Genomic DNA, 14453 nt, shown 5'->3' with positions numbered 1-14453 from the left:
CATAGTGTTGGCAGGGTTGAGAGGCCTTGGAGTTGGGCCCCTGACCGTTTTATGCAGACTCAGAAAAACGTGGGCCTGAGTGTTGATGTGGGGGTTTGTTATCTTGTTTCTCTGCCATTTTCTCTCCAACCTAATGGCCCTCTTAAGACTGAGCCTACTAAACACCTTTTCTTTGGTGTGCTCTCACTGAGCCACAATCCTAGGATCAAAACAGTTGTTAGAACCTTGGTATCCCTAGGATTTGAAACTGAATTGTGCTGGGAACTTGAGGTTGCCAGGTGTCGGGTCCTTTCAGGGATCTGAGAAAACTCAGTAGGCCTGTGCCTGCTGAACATTTGAGAAACACAGATGTGGATACATACTCTAAAGGGCTCTGGGAGCATCAGAACAGAGGGTGGAGCTCTGGACTCCACGGGGCCACAGGTGCTGAAGGCTGAGCTTGCATAGTGTCTGAGGGTATTTTTACTTTTTGTTAACCTTTAAGTCTTCAGTAAGAGTTGTCAACTGTGAGACCAGCAAGTAGTAATTAGCACTTACCAGAACCCACGTAGGTCTCGTCCTGCTCTTTCAAGTTCTATGCTGGTTACTGGTTAGAGCATGCTTCACCAGGTCAGGGCCTGGCAAGCCAAGCTTGTTGCCCAGAATAGTTTTGCTGTTTTCAAAGGGTTATGAAAAGCAATTTCAACTCCAGGCTGTCTGACAGAGACATGGAGGCCTACAGAGTCTAGACTACTTCCCATCTGGCCCTTTGCTGTCCGGTTTTCTAAGGGTCCCACTGTGTTCGACCATTGTAAATAAAACCAATTTCTTCCCATTAGACAGCTTTCCTCTCCTCACTGATACATAGTTATGTTTCCATCAACATAAAACTCCTGCTAAGACTCTTTCTCCAGATGTTCCTGTGCAGCCATTTGGACAAGTAACCACCTAGGAAGACCTCAGATCCATCTGTTTCCTATCTATCTCACTGTCCCATTCTGCACCAAGCTGTCACTTCCATGAAGTCCCAGGAGGCTGTGCCTCATGACCTCTCCTGAGCTGTGCTGTCTGCATGTATATGGGCTGTTGCACTCAGCCATGTAAAGCATGTAGTGATGGTGCCTGTGACTCAGTTGGCCATATGGTAAGGTCACCGACGAGCCCAGCAGGTCCCTAGGGCACTCGGCTGTGCAAGCAGCCACACTGGAAGCAGAGTTGCAGCCCAGTGCAGCCTTCAGATAACAGTGGGTCCACTGACATCTCTAATGTCACTCTACATGGAAGTACAGTCTCAGGCTGCTGCTGAACTGACCCACAAACTTTTGCCATAATGAAGGCTCATAATTTCAACATGGTTTTTAAGTAATTTACTACACAGCATAGATCACTTCTGTTACCTTCCAACTGGCCTCCCTTTTACAATGCTCCATTCACTGTAAGATTTCCCTGAAATAATACTGCCCTGACTAGGAAGCCTTTTAGGGAGGTTTAATTCCATTCGTTTATTTATTGTACTCTTTTTCTGATGAAGAGAGATTCCTGAGAGCCAAGCTGAGGTCCTGGCACTGGTGGTGATGTGGCTGGCAGGTGGCCCTTGCTCTCTCTCTCTGAGCTGCCCTGCCTCCATGTGGCTTTGTTCTATGTTACCATCGGCAGTTCACTGTGCACGTAAGCAGACTCTATGAAGATGCTTTCCAGAGCCATGATCAGATGAGCTACTTTGCATACAGAGAGCTGGCCTGGTGGTGCCCACCTGGTGATCATAGCACTTGGGCAGGAAAAGCAAGAGAGTCAGGAATTCAAGGCAGCCTGGGCCACATGAGGTTCATCTCAATGAACAGCCTCTCATTCCTCTCTCTAGGCTTACTTTTCACCCTACTGCACCTATCTGCAGGAGCAGAGCACCCCACCCTAGTCCACCTCCATGCCTTGCAGACATGATGTGGCCCTCAGTTCCCCTAGATCTTTCCCAGTGTCCCCTCAGCCTTTTCTCCAAGTCCATCTCCATTTCTTTGTGGTACCTGCAGACCCGAGAAAGTACTCTCTACCAAGGATCCCAGAGTCACCACATGTGCTTAGGATCCAGGGTGGGCAACAGCAATCAAAGAACAGAACACTTACCCAACAAAGACCAGACCAGATATCTACACCAAGAAACAACTCAAATATCATGAATACCCAAGAAAATATGTCTCTTCCAAAAGCTGGTAACACTACTATAGCAGGCTGAGACAAGATTTAGCTGAAGCTCAAGAACTTCGAAATAGCTATTATGACTATGTTCAGGGACCTTACAGAGAATATGAATAACCATCTAAATGAAAGAACATGAGAATAAACAATTGAATCAAATAATGGAAACACCTCAGATATGATAGCAGAGTCATTAAAGAAACCCAAACTGAAGTAAAATTAGAAATAAAAAGCTTAGAATATCAAACAATAACAAAACTTAGGTAAGCTTCACCAACAGATAACAGAAGACAAATCTCAGGTATTGAAGATATGACGATAAATGGCCAGATGGTGGTGGCACATACATTTAATCCCAGCACCCAGGAGGTGGAGGCAGGTGGACCTCTGAGTAGAGACCAGCCTGGTCTACAAAGCAAGTTCCAGGACAGCCAGGGATACACAGAGAAACTCTATCTCAAAAAAAAAAAAAAAAAAAAAGGGGGGGGGGGGATAATTCAGTGTGGCGATTTGAATGGGTATGGCCCCACAGAATCATGCATTTGGATGCTTGGTTCATAAGGTGAGGCCTTGTTGGAGTGGCTTTGTTGGAGGAAGTGGGTCACTGTGTAGGCTTTGATGTCTCAGAAGCCCAGATCTGGCTGGTGTGTCTCAGTGATTTTGGCTGCCTACAAATCAAGATGCAGAACTCTTAGCTCTTTTTCTAGCACCATGTCTGCCTGTAAGCCACTATGCTTCCTGCCACGAAGAGTGGATTAAAACTCTAAGCCAGCCCCAGTTAAATGTTTTCCTTTATAAGGGTTACTATGGTCATTGTGTCTTCTTCACAGCAATAAAACTCAAACAGACACTCAAAAAAAAAAAAAAATCCAGCCATAAAACAACCAGGAAATCTGGGACATTGAGAGAAGATTAAACCTATGAATAATAGGAATAAAGAAAGGAGAAAAAAAAAATATGGTCAGCTGGGCAGTGGTGGCACATGCCTTTAATCCCAGCACTTGGAAGACAGAGACAGGCAGAGTCGGAGAGTTCTGATTTTGAGGCTAGCCTGGTCTACAGAGTGAGTTCCTGGACAGCCAGGGCAGAGGCAGGCTAATCTTTGTGAGTTCCAGGACAGCATGGTCTACATAGTGAGTTCCAGGACAGCCAGGAATATGTTTCAAAAATCCAAAAGGGAAAAATGTCCCCAGTCTATAAGAGGTGCCTGTTAAAAAGTACCAGAAGCACACAGAACACCAAATAGGACCAGAAAAGAAATATTCCATGATATACAATAATCAAAACACTGAATGAGAACAAGAAATAATATTAAAAGGTACAGTGGGGAAAGAGCAAGTAACATAAAAGACAGGCCCATTAGAATAGCACTTGAGTTTTCAATGAAGAGTCTGAAAACCAGAAGGCCCTAGATGCATGTTCTACAAAGTCTGAGAGACTACAGATGCCAGGCCAGACTACTATACCTAGCAAAACTATCACACACAATTGATGGAGAAAGAAAAACATTCCATGCTAAGACCAAATTTAAGTGATTTCTATCAATCCAGTTTTATAGAAGGCATTAGAAGGAAAACTTCACTCTGAAGAACTACACTCAAGAAGACAAAAGGAACATATAATTGCAGAACAGTAAATCAAAAGAGAAAATCTCCACACCACAACAAAATAACATGAACCAATAAAAACTACCCATAGCGGTTATAGTTTAAATTTCACAACAAAAACACATACTAACAGACTGGATTAGAAGGCAGGATACAGTTAAGTGTGATGGTGTACACCTTTAGTCCCAGCAGCTGGAAAGCAGAGGCAGGCAAATGTACATTGAGTTAGAGGCCAACCTGGTCTACAGTGCAAATTCCAGGACAGCAGAGGCTATACACAGAGAAACCTTGTCGAGAGAGAGAGAGAGAGAGAGAGAGAGAGAGAGAGAGAGAGAGAGAGAGAGAAAGAGAGAGAAACAAAAACATGATTCATCCTGCTGCATCCAAGAAGAGATAGACAGAGAGGCAGAGAGAAAACAAAAACAGGATTCATCCTTCTGCTGCATCCAATAAACAAACACACCATACCTCACCATCAAGGGCAGACTGGAAAAAGCTATCCTAAATAGTGGAACCAAGCAGCCATCTTAATACCAGACAAAACAGACTGCAAACCAAGTTCCCCCAAGTTCATGAAAGAAACACTACTACAGCTCAAATTGCAGACCTTCACAGAGAGAGTGTGTAACTTCAAACATCTCCTCACCATTAGACAGATCATGGAGCCAAAAACTAAACAGCAACGATGGCATTAACATCATAGATCAAATGAACCTTACAGACATGTACAGAACATTCCACCCAAACACTAAAGACACTTCCTTCTCAGAAGCTACCGAGTTTTCTCTAAAACTGACCACATGGTAAGACAACAAAGCAAGTCCCGATAAATACAAGAAAATTGGCATAACATCCTGTATCCTAACCTCCATGGTAAGAATAAAGGTGGGTATCAATAGAAGCAGCAGAAAGCATACAAACCGTGGAAAATCAGCCTAGTCTGGTTGGTAAACAATGATAGACTCTTTCCCAAAACAAAGGATGTGGGCAGCCTTCTTGACAATGGTCCCTGAGAAGTGCTCATGCACGGGCACTTTCCCTCCTTCCCATTAGATGGCAGAGGGGTGAAAAGCATGGTGGATGCATGCAGTGAGGGAAAGCCAGAGGACCAGGGCTGCTGCACCACGGCCATGCTGCCCAGGCTAACTTTAAACTCGCGATCCTTCTGCATCCACATCCCACATGCTGGGATCAGTGTCCCACTGTCCCTGGCGATGACCCATTTCTCTAGTCACATGACTTTATAACAGCAGCCCCTGACGGCAGGTGAAACTGCTTTATTTTTTGTTTTATTTGGTTCTTGGGAACTATATTTATAAAGTATTTTGTTTGGTTGGTTTTTTGGAGACAAAGTTTCTCCCTGGCTGTCCTGGAACTCACTAGACTGGCCTCAAACGTGGAGATCCACCTGCCAAGAGTAAAGATGTGTGTCACCACTGCCTGGCTTTAAAATATTTTTAAACTGCTGCTGCAAGTACCTCCCTTGTCTTTAAAACCTGAGTGATTTCTAAAAGCTTGTTAATTTCTGGAAGACATCACCATTTTACAATAGGAATTCAACACAGAAGGTATGGTAAAAGCCAGTTTATTTCCCCTCTTCATAAGTTCTAAAATAAAATACCTTAAAAAAAAAAAAAAAAAACAAGGTCTCACTGTGTAGACCAGGCTGGCCCTGAAATCACAGAGATTTTTTTGCCTCTGCTTCCGGAATGCTGGAACTAAGGTGTGCAGCATCATGCCTGGCTGAAATATTCCATGGAGGACACTCAGCACTGTCAATTTGCCTGGAATGTCAGCCATCATCCGCTTACACATGTGGGAAGCCAGGTCAGCAGGACACATTTCTTCATGGTCCTTCAATGTGCAAAATTTTCTGTTTTATTTGAACAAATAGCAACATAATTTAAAACGTCCATGTCTCCTACATTCACTTGAAGTTCAGTCCTCTATTAGTACAGTTAGAAAAATAACAGATTTCATGGCATGAGTTCATGGTACTAACCACATATCTCTTCCAAACAGATCATTTTTAGAATTACTGTATAATAACTTTTAGGTTTAATTTTAAAGGGCTGAGACTTGAAATCAAGTAATTAAGGTCATTAAGTCAATGTGCAAATCAATTAATTTTTACTTATCTTGGGAGAATTAATTTCCATTGCCAATGACAGAATGCCTTTCAAATATTAATGAGTATGTTATAATATGTACAAGCATTTTTTACATACTCTGACCTCAAGGTCTATGGGACCAATGGCTGGTGCTCACACCTGGAGGGGTGAGGACGAACATACAGATGTATCCAGGAGATGCATCAGACTCTGGGGTCAGCCATAAACAACTGTTGAACTAAGAGAGCCACACAGCAGGGAAGCAGGGTCCTACACAAGGTTCCTGGAGGAACAGGAAGCTCTAACTGTGTAAGCTAGGACTTTAGAAGCAAGTCCCACAGGCAGCACCAGCTCCCTGGCTCAAAGCCCGAGCCTATGGAATCCTAGCTTAGTGTGAGTGCTGGTGGGGGGAAGAGCCAGTTGTCTTTTTTTTTTTTTTTTTTTTTCTCTCGAGACAGGGTTTCTCTGTGTACCTCTGGCTGTCCTGGAACTCACTCTGTAGACCAGGCTGGCCTTGAACTCAGAAATCTGCCTGCCTCTGCCTCCCAAGTGCTGGGATTAAAGGTGTGCACCACCACTGCCGGGAAGAGCCAGTCTTATAGACAAGATACAGTTAAATGCACATTATCTTTTTTGGTGTCTCCCAAATAATGCTAATTTTATTTCTATAATTTCTACCTTGTCACGTGCCCTTTTTTTCACTACTTCCTGCATGATGTTTATTGGGCATGGCATACACGTAAACTCTTGACACAACATTAATGTGCTGAAAATTTTATATCCTGATGTTCTGGTAAAAGGAGTCATAATGCTCAAATTGCTATGCCCAGTACTGTGAGCCTGAGGGAATGAGGTCAAGTCTGTGACACTTACTAGATCATTGATTTGTGAATGTGAATAAAAATTTCACTTGTGGGGTGGTGGGCTCAGTGTCTTATGTGGGAAGTCAAACACTAATTAGTTACCATTTTACAGAAGCATGCTTATAAACCCACACAGGTATGTACCTTCTTCCTTGCTTCCTTCCAGGAGATCATTCTAGAATGTATGCCTAGGGCCATAGCAGTGGTGGTCCCACCTAACTGCAGTGGAAAGTTCTGGTGGCTTCAGGGAATCCTGTATAAATGGGATTCACACTGCAATGTTTACAGCTCTTAGTCTTAAAACAGCTGGGGTATAAGGGTTTCCTGACGGCCCACTTCTACATGCAGAACAGATGAACTACTAACATGCATTACGTTAGTCAAGTGGTGAAGTTTATTTCGTCAGTATAAGTAATTTAAAGCCATTTACTAAACTATAAATTTCAATGCATTAGAAATGACTACTGGAGCATTTCTGAGGTGTTGCTGTCAATTTAATGGGAAATGTTACTGTATCTTGATGTTGGTATGAAATGCAACTGTCATGCCTTTTATTAAGTGGAGCTGTCATCAATGGTCTCATCAGTGGTGATTATGAGGGTGGTTTTATAGCTGTCAGGAATTACACTGTACATGTGCTTTAGTTCATTCTCCAAACATCAGTGGCAATCTGATTGACCGGTTATTTCTCTTTTTTGTTTGATTGTTTGTTTTTTTGTTTGTTTGTTTGTTTGTTGTTGTTGTTGTTGGTTTTTTTTTTTTTTTTTTTTGGTTTTTTGAGACAGGGTTTCTCTGTGTAACCCTGGCTGTCCTGGAACTCACTCTGTAGACCAGGCTGGCCTTGAACTCAGAAATCCACCTGCCTCTGCCTCCCAAGTGCTGGGATTAAAGGCGTGTGCCACCACTGCCTGTGACCGGTTATTTCTAAGCTTATGGAAATGAGGGGCAGCCCATGGTATGTGTGTCACAGAAGCTGAGGAATTTCAGGCACACCATACTACCTGTCAGTCACCCTTCATAAGAAATGCAGTGACATTTACAAGACAACTAGTGCAAAAAGCATCAAAAAATTATGCATGGCAGCAGGTTAATTTTCTTGAGATTTTAAAACAGCCAAGGTTTTTCTTTTAAAATTCATTTATAAAAATAAACTTCAATTTGAGACTCAGATACCAAACTGTGGTTAATTTAGTCACGATGGCCACACTATAAAGTTATGGAAAATGTAGATGAAAACATACGAGCCACCGCTGGCTCCCTTCTGCTGACACCGCTGCTGCTACAACCTCCAATCAGTTAACCAAGACCGGCTCAGCTGCTTCACAAAAATTTTAGTCTTCCTTTTTCTTCAGACTTCCACAAAATCTTAATTCTTCAACCTGTATTATAAAACTATTCAAAACCATAATATATTCACAATAAGGAATGAAGGCCTGGTAGCAGCTGAGGAAACACTGAGACCTGGGCCTGGGCAGACCCTGAGCTCTGAGAAGTGGCCACCCGTGCAGTGTATAGCTTGCTTGATTGTTCTTTACTGGATGCAGCCAGAGCCCCAAAGAGCATTATCAGCAAGGCCTTCAAGATTTGTGCTGTGAGATGACAGCCAACCTGGCCCACCCCAGGGAACTGCTGTGTGGCGGGGCTTTGGACATTATGTACATGAGATAGGAACACTGTCAAGTGGAATGCCAATATGACTTACTGCTTACAACTGTGCTAACATCAACACTCAGTCAGACTGACTTCACACACAAGAAGCTTTTTGCCTTAGTCAGTCAATTATCCGAAGAACATTGAGGAACCGAACTAAGGAAGTTTCTGGCTTCCCTACTCACATACACAAAATCAAGTTTTAGGCTTTCTGAGTGCAAATGAACAAGTAGCTGACCTGCCTCATACCATCAGCTGATACGAACACAGCCTTGAGTCTGGGTCTCAGGTACAGCCCAAGCCTGACCTGCTGCAGACGGAGCCTGTGAAGGAAAACCCCTGGGAAGAATCTGCAGGACTGCTGCACTGCCCGCCTCTGCACACAGGAGCGGGAAGGCCCAGGGCTCAGATCTCATTGATAGTCCGCTCTGAAGGGCAGTACTCCGAGGGGCCCGCCGAGGACATGTAGAAGGATTGTGTCTTCCTTTTCAACCTGGCTCTTTTGTTGGCCAACACCAGGCTGCGCCGGCTTGAGCTGATGATTTCTGAAATGAACTTTTTGCAGTCTACACACACCTCCATTGTGCTCCAATCCTCCATGAACTCTTTGGGAAACTGGAGTTCTTCATCGGATTTGTCCACAGACTTTGATTTTGAGGAGAACCTGGGATCGGGGGAGTTGACAAAAAATATTTAGTATTTTTAAGAATTTAACTGAAATATTAAAAATTGGTAAGAGAAAAAAAATTCTAAAAGGGTTGACAAAACATCATAGAAAAGGGTGTGTGAGTATGTCGTGTCCAAGAAAGAATTTCTTATTGCAGATATGGTTCAAAAACCTTTTTAGAAATCAGATAGGGCTGGTGAGATGGCTCAGCGGTTAAGAGCACTGACTGCTCTTCTGGAGGTAATGAGTTCAATCCCAGCAACTACATGGTAGCTCACAACCATCTGTAATGAGATCTGATGCCCTCATATGGGTGTCTGAAGATAGTTACAGTGTTACATATAACAAACAAACAAACAAATAAATATATAACTTTAGAAATCAGGTACATATTTTATTAAGAAGTAATATTAGCGCTGGGCAGTGGTGGCGCACGCCTTTAATCCCAGCACTTGGGAGGCAGAGACAGTCGGATTTCTGAGTTCGAGGCCAGCCTGGTCTACAGAGTGAGTTCCAGGACAGCCAGGGCTGTACAGAGAAACCCTGTCTCGAAAAACAAAACAAAACAAAACAAAACAAAACAAAACAAAAACAAAAACAAAAACAAAAGAAGTAATATTAGCTGAGCATGGTGGCTCACGCCTTTAATCCCAGCACTTGGGAGGTAGAGGCAGATGGATCTCTGAGTCTGAGGCCAGCCTAGTCTGCAGAGTGAGTTCTAGGTCAGTCAGAGCTACAGAGAAACCCTGTCTTGAAACACACATCACACACACACACACAAAACACACACACACACACACCCCAACCACACACAAACCCAACACACACACACACACACACAACCCACACAAACACACACACACACAAAACACACACACACACACCAAACACCCACACCCCCCCACACACACGCACACACACGGGGGGGGGGTGTCAAGGCAACACAGAAAACCCCCGTTTCCAAAAACAGAAAATAAAAGAGGAAAGAAGGAAGGAGGAGGAGGAAGAGGAAGAAGAGGAAAAAAGGGAAGGAGAAGAAGAAAACTCGTAATACTCTAGGGTGGGATGGAGTCTGAGAGATGGTTCAGGGATTAAGAGCACTGGTGTTCTTCCAAAAAACCTAGGTGATTCCCAGAACCTATGGTAGGTCACAAGCACCTGAAGCTCTAGACCATGGGGGTCTGAAGCTTCTGGGCTCCACAGGTACCAGGCATTCAATGGTGACAGACTTCCATGCAAGCAGAATACCCTTATGCATAAAATAATAAAGTAATACAAAACAAAAGACAACAAAGCTGAGTGATGGCTGTATAAACATGAAGGCAGTGTTGATGCCCAGCAGCCATGTAAAAGCCAAGTGGGCAAGGTCTTTTCCCAAGGTCCAGTACCCTGTGTCACTATCAGCCAACTTTAGTAGGTGTTAGATAGTAGGTCTGACTATAGGAAGTTAAAGAGCTTTTGTGTCTTATTCTGAAAAACACCTTTTACCAATTTATGTGTTGTGCTCTTGTTATCAATGTGTTTCCTTCTCCCCAACAACTCTGTGGGAGTGATTGGCTAGGTGGGTCAAGAGAGCTGAACTATAATCATGTTCTCAAGTCTGCCTGAGGAAATGAACTGGAGGTCATTTAACTCATTACTCTATCAACTAGTTCCCCAAGGGAAAGCAAAAAGGAAGACACAGGAGATTCAAAGTCATCACTGAATAGAAAAAACATAAACAAAAAAACCCTGCCCTGGGCCATTGATGGCTGTCCTGGGCTCCTTTCTGTCCCACCAGTGCTCAGCTTGGGCACCAAGTACCTGGAGAGCAAGTCAAGAGCCAAGGCCTCAGGGATCCCGGTTATGTATTAATGCATAAGGCTTTCTTACCCCACAGTCCAGAGCTAGGATCTCGGCCCAGCCAGCCTGTGGCTTGAGTGGACTTTCCCTTTCTGTTAAGAACAACACTGCTGGGGCTGGAGAGATGGCTGGGGGTTAAGAGCACTGAATGCTCTTCCAGAGGTCCTGAGTTCAGTTCCCAGCAAACACATGGTGGCTCACAACCATCTGTAATGGTGCCCTCCTGTAATCTAATGCCCTCTTCTAGTGTGTCTTAAGACAATGACAGTGTACTCATAAACATAAAATCAATAAATCTTAAAAAAAAAAAAAAGACCGATCCTGTACAAAATGCAACTGAAACTCTGTTCTTGGCATAAAGCTTTAAGTTTTATCTCTGCTTTTACAATAAGTAGAGTAACTCAAAACTATAGCAGATGTTATAAACACAGGTGTCAATGGATTTTATCTTAAACTAGATAAGGAAGATTAGACTAGACTGGGAGGGAAAAGGACCTTTTTTGCTGTTGTTTTGTTTTGTGGATAGGCTCTCAGGAAACCTAGACTGCCCTCAGTATGTATCTCATTATATATTATGTATTTACTTTTAAGATTTGGTTTCTTATGTGTATGGGTGTCTTACCTTCATGTGTATAGTGCCTATACAGGCCAGAACAGCACCAAAACCCCTAGACCCGGATTATAGTTGTGAGGCCTCATGTCAGTGCTGGGCACTGAACTTAGGTCCTCTGCAAGGCCCCAGGGATGAGACTACTGACAGGGGGTCTGGAAGCCCTGTGTGTATGTATGGTAATGAAGGCACACTGGGCCAGCTGCATGAAAGTAGATCAAGTTTACTTGGGGTGATTTAAGGCTTATATAGTTCTGGGGATGGAAGGCAGGAGAATCCAAAAGGTCATTGGTTGAAGGCTTAAGATACCATTCAGGAATCACAGGTGCTCACTGAAGGGGCTCTAATCCCGAGACAGGAAGATCTGAACTTGTAACCTAACTAAGGCTAAACAATGTCCCACAGGTAGAGGTTGAGTGGGGTTTTTAAACTCTCTAGACAAAGTCAGAGAAGGAGAAGCCCTGCTGCTAAAGAGAGTCCACCATTTTGGGCCGCTCCAGAAGGCTATCCAGACAATGGTAGACTTCAGCTTTAATTAGCAGGGCAACAAGAGAAGCAAATGCTCTTAACCACTGAGCCATCTCTTCAATCCCATGGACTCTTTCTGATCTGTCTGTCTCCTCCCAACTGTTGGGATCACAGGCATGGCTCATTTAGCCTAAAAGTCAGTTTTAAAGATGTCTTTGAAAAGGTATAAAAGTTATTTCAAAATCTAATTAAAAGTGAAACTACTCTAAAATAACTTTTAAGTAACTAGCCATTATCACCTGAAAAGTACCTTGGGAACCTCTGAAGAATTATGATAGACTAAAACTATCAAAACCAATCAACCGGCAACATGCCCTGACCCAAAGCCTAGCCTGGTCATGACCACCCTAACCCCAAGTGTTCTTTCTTCAGAGCATGCTCGTGAAGATCCAGCCCCCTGCTTACCTGGCGATGCTTCGAAGCGGCCGATGGTGACTAGTGGAAGGTTTTTCTGACCTCGAGCAACTTTCCCCCCTTTGCAGGGCAGAAGGTCCCAGCGAGAAGATGGGTAGAGTGGAGTATGGCTTGGAAGGCAGCCGCATCTGTCATCCCAAACGGGAGAGAAAGAGAGTGAGCGCCAGGCGCGCAGAGGCAGTAAACAGATGCATGGGTAATTTCATGGAGTTAAGTTTACCTTTTTGCAACACTGTGAGCACACGGGCCTGTGGACAAAACGACAAGAGTTACTTGCTGGGAAACAGTGATGGCGGTGAAGCCAGGGTTAGAGCTGTGCACGTCTGTCATTATTTACATGATGCAAGTATAGACTGCCAAAGAGACAATCTATAAAATCTATCGACTACACCGTCTCCTAAACACAGCATCAGCTAGCTGGACAGTGGTGGTGTATACCTTTAGTCCCAGCACTCTGGAGGCAAGTGGATCTCTGAGAGTTCAAGGCCACCCAAGGCTACACAAAGAAACCCTGTCTTCAAAAACCAAACCAAACCAAACATCATCATCACCATCAACACCCCCCCCCCCATCAGCCAAGCATAGTGGCTCATGCCTGTAATTCCAGTTCTTGGGAAGCTGAGAGGGAGACTGCTGAAGGTTTGAGGCCAACTGCAGCCTCACAGTGAGTTCGAGGCCAACTTATACTACAATATGATCTATCTTAAAAAACAAACAACCAAAACGGGGGGTGGGGTGGTCTGGAGAAACCCCACCAGTAGTTAAGAGTGCTTCCTACTCTTCCAAAGGAAGGACCTGAGTTCAGTTCCCTGCACCCATATTAAGAAGCTCACTATGGACTCTAATGCTAGATCCAAAGGATCCATCATGCCTCTGGCCTCTGTGGCACCTACACTAGAGGTACACATATGTGCATTTAAGTAAGAATAATATAAAGAAATCTTTTTGTTGTTGTTTTGAGACAGTCTTACTATATAGACCTGCCTGTCCTGAACTCACCAGGCTGGCCTTGAACTCACAGAGCACTTTCTGCCTTTGAATATTGAGATTAAAGGCCTGTGCCACCACACCACCTAAAAATTAACCTCAAAATAACAACAGTAACAACAAACAAACAGACAGACAGACAAACAAACAAATAAAGAGACTCAACTTCCATGTGGAATTTTATTAGTGTGTCCAGGAATCATATGATAACCATGCCTGCTTTTTGGTTTTGTTCTGTTCAAGGATGACAGAGTCATTTTGCTTATATAAAAGAAACAAAGCAGGCATGGTGGTGTGCACCTGAATCCCAGCATTTGGGAGGCAGAGGCAAGAGGATCAGGAACCGAAGATCACCCAAGGCCATGGAATGAGTTTGAGGCCGGTGGCCACATGAAATCTCCTTTCAAGAACAATAACAAAGAAGAAAGAAGTAACATGCAGTAACCTTTTTTCCATGTTCATCAAGTGTCAAAAACCACTGTGCCAAGCCGGTAAGGAGGCACAGAGCAGAGGCACAGAACAAGCCACCTCTAATACCATTCCCAACTGGGAAAAGATGGAACCAACAAGGCAAGTGCATTTCTCTGTGCTGTCAGACTCCCCAGTGACAAAACCCTTACCTCTTGCAGAACTGACAGGTGTAAGACCAAGTGAAGAAGGAAAACCTCCGGGTTCGGCAACAGAAGCAGAGCTAAAAAATACAAAGTTAAAGGAGAAGAGAGGTGGGGCTACTGCTTGCAGGTTCCTGGGCTGGACCTACTTCCTGGTCATCTAGGGATATTTCAGGTATGTTTGCAGAAAGATGAGGAGGAGGAACAGAAACCCTGGCTGTGTGCTTGCTCTGACACTTAGAACCCAGTCCTACGCAGGGCAGTGGTGGCGCACGCCTTTAATCCCAGCACTTGGGAGGCAGAGGCAGGCAGATTTCTGAGTTTGAGTGCAACCTGGTCTACAGAGTGAGTGCCAAGACAGCCAGGGCTACACAGAGAAACCCTGTCTCAA

General features: G+C 44.0%; 1 protein-coding gene across 4 annotated transcripts in view; it reads right to left on the bottom strand.

The window, feature by feature from the left end:
- Positions 1–7124: 7124 nt before the first annotated feature.
- The window catches only part of Spire1 (spire type actin nucleation factor 1), a 130600-nt gene continuing 123271 nt past the window's right edge, over positions 7125–14453 (bottom strand). For all 4 annotated transcript variants that reach the window (XM_034518062.2, XM_034518059.2, XM_034518060.2 and 1 more), the window contains 4 exons: positions 14072–14142; positions 12685–12712; positions 12456–12592; positions 7125–9067 (listed from right to left, as the gene is read on the bottom strand). In XM_034518062.2, coding sequence (XP_034373953.1) covers positions 8809–9067; positions 12456–12592; positions 12685–12712; positions 14072–14142 — 495 coding nt within the window. In that variant the 3' untranslated portion in view covers positions 7125–8808. The remainder of the gene's footprint in view (positions 9068–12455; positions 12593–12684; positions 12713–14071; positions 14143–14453) is intronic.

Source organism: Arvicanthis niloticus, chromosome 14, assembly GCF_011762505.2.
Source record: "Arvicanthis niloticus isolate mArvNil1 chromosome 14, mArvNil1.pat.X, whole genome shotgun sequence".
NCBI lineage: Eukaryota > Metazoa > Chordata > Mammalia > Rodentia > Muridae > Arvicanthis > Arvicanthis niloticus.
Note: the sequence above shows the minus strand (reverse complement) of the source record. Positions and strands in the feature narration are given on the sequence as shown.